The sequence below is a fragment of the Trypanosoma theileri genome (genome assembly GCF_002087225.1).
Source record: "Trypanosoma theileri isolate Edinburgh chromosome Unknown TM35_Tth_101_V1, whole genome shotgun sequence".
NCBI lineage: Eukaryota > Euglenozoa > Kinetoplastea > Trypanosomatida > Trypanosomatidae > Trypanosoma > Trypanosoma theileri.
In genome coordinates this window covers 24,116-25,969 of record NW_021639943.1, presented here as the reverse complement: position 1 = coordinate 25,969, position 1,854 = coordinate 24,116, and the positions used below count along the sequence as shown (strand labels likewise).

Sequence of the window (1,854 nt, the reverse complement as noted above, 5' to 3'; positions counted from 1 at the left end):
CTTGTTGATCCGCGATTGAATGTCCGTATTGCTGCCCACGAGATGGCACACGCCCTGGGATTCAATATCCCCTCAATGAAACAGAAGGGTGTGTTGACCCAAGCCAATATCCGTGGCAAGAATCGTATGGTGGTGAGTTCCAAGATGACGAAGGAAAAGGCGCAGGGGCACTACGGTTGCCCTAGTCTCCCGGGTATGGAGCTGGATAACGATGATGAGACTGATGATAACGGAATACATCCCCACTGGACGCGGCGTGTCGCGCACGACGAGTTAATGGCCCCGAGAGAAGAAGAAGGGGTCGAAATATACTATACAGCATTAACAATGCCTTTTAGGACCTGGGTTGCCTATAAGTAAATCTATCGATCTCGTGGCGCAATGGAAGCGCATCAGACTTCGGATCTGAGGGTTGCAGGTTCGAGTCCTGCCGGGATCGTGTTTTACTTTTCCAGAACCTCCGCCACCCCCACTACGGGAAACAATGTTACCCCGTCTCACTTCGCCTAAAGCAAAACCTCATCCGTTTGCCTGCAGTATATGTAAACGAACATTTCCGCTTCAAAATGGATTAACGCGCTACCTTAGATACATGCACAACGTCACATGCCCTGTCCCAGAGAGAAAACGCCCGCGAGCCGACGAACCGATCCCAGAGGAATCAGCGTTCCCCTGTGACAAATGTGATATGGTAGCGCGATCTAAAACAGGTCTCATAAGCCCATATTAGAGCGAAACATCCTGAGAACCCCAAAAAAGGACGCACCTCGCCCTCAGCTCATCCCACAGCCTGCTTCACTACGATGCGAATTCTGCCTACGCGACTTTGGCAACATTGGTGGTCTCGCCTGCCACAAAAAGTTTAAACATCCTCCTGGAACCCCAATTTTGCCAGCAACAATACAGGTAACGTTTCCGCGCAATAAGAAACGCCCGCGAGATACGTCGCCACCGGAGCGTGAGGACAGAGAAAAAGTCCAATGCGGAGTCTGCCAAAAGTTCTACGCCCACCTAGACTCCCTCGTAATACACTGCGGAAAATTCCATGAAGGGCAAGGTATGCCTACAAAAAACGAATTCCACCCCAACGCACGATACAAGAAAACGAAAACAAGAGATCTTCCGGCATTAGTCTGTCCCACATGCGGTCAATGTGTATGAGTAAATCAGGCCTAACTCTACACCGAATGTCACGTCACGGGTATCAACCTATTCGCGCGCACACCAGCCAACGCGACGAATGCGACGAAACAGCTCTGCATCTCTTGAGTTGCCCCGCTCTTCATCCACTGCGAGTTCAATTTGCGATTGTTGATGATGTACCCCTGATGAAACTATGTTTTTCTAAGCGGTTAGCACAGTTCCTTATTGCGGTGGGGCGGAACTACACTATGCCACAGACTTCACAACCAAGAGAAACCCTACGCAGCCTACCTCCCCCTCTGTAAGGCCTCCCCACCTCTCTAAAATCAGCGACGAGCACGAATATGGAAACCTTGATAGAAGAGTACGCTCAAGACGTCTGTCGCCGACCNATCGTATGGTGGTGAGTTCTGAGTTGACGAAAGAGAAGGTGAAGGAACACTACGGTTGCTCTGATCTGGAGGGTATGGAACTGGATAACGATATCAATGCCCGGCCGGTAGGGCACTGGGTCGGGCGCATTGCGAAGGACGAATTGATGGCAGTGCCAAGAGAATCTGGTGCCGGCTACTATACAGCACTGACAATGTCAACATTTGAGAGTCTGGGGTACTACAAGGCAAACTGGGGAATGGAAGAGCCAATGGGCTGGGGCAATCGGAGTGGATGTGACTTTCTCAAAGGAAATTGCAAGAAGGATAACAAGCTACT

General features: G+C 50.6%; 3 protein-coding genes across 3 annotated transcripts; all 3 read left to right on the top strand.

The window, feature by feature from the left end:
* Window positions 1–360, top strand: TM35_001011090 (putative surface protease GP63; the record flags this gene model as incomplete). Its single annotated transcript, XM_029031612.1, has 1 exon — window positions 1–360. A coding segment is annotated over one exon (360 nt), but the record flags the coding sequence as incomplete, so codon positions are not given.
* Window positions 361–1,142: 782 nt separating this feature from the next.
* Window positions 1,143–1,448, top strand: TM35_001011080 (Tbingi protein; the record flags this gene model as incomplete). Its single annotated transcript, XM_029031611.1, has 1 exon — window positions 1,143–1,448. The coding sequence occupies one exon, from the start codon at window positions 1,143–1,145 to the stop codon at window positions 1,446–1,448; it is 306 nt and encodes a 101-aa protein (XP_028877101.1).
* A 92-nt stretch (window positions 1,449–1,540) lies between these two features.
* Window positions 1,541–1,852, top strand: TM35_001011070 (putative surface protease GP63; the record flags this gene model as incomplete). The annotated part of the gene is made up of 1 exon (XM_029031610.1): window positions 1,541–1,852. A coding segment is annotated over one exon (312 nt), but the record flags the coding sequence as incomplete, so codon positions are not given.
* Between the last annotated feature and the right edge of the window lie 2 nt (window positions 1,853–1,854).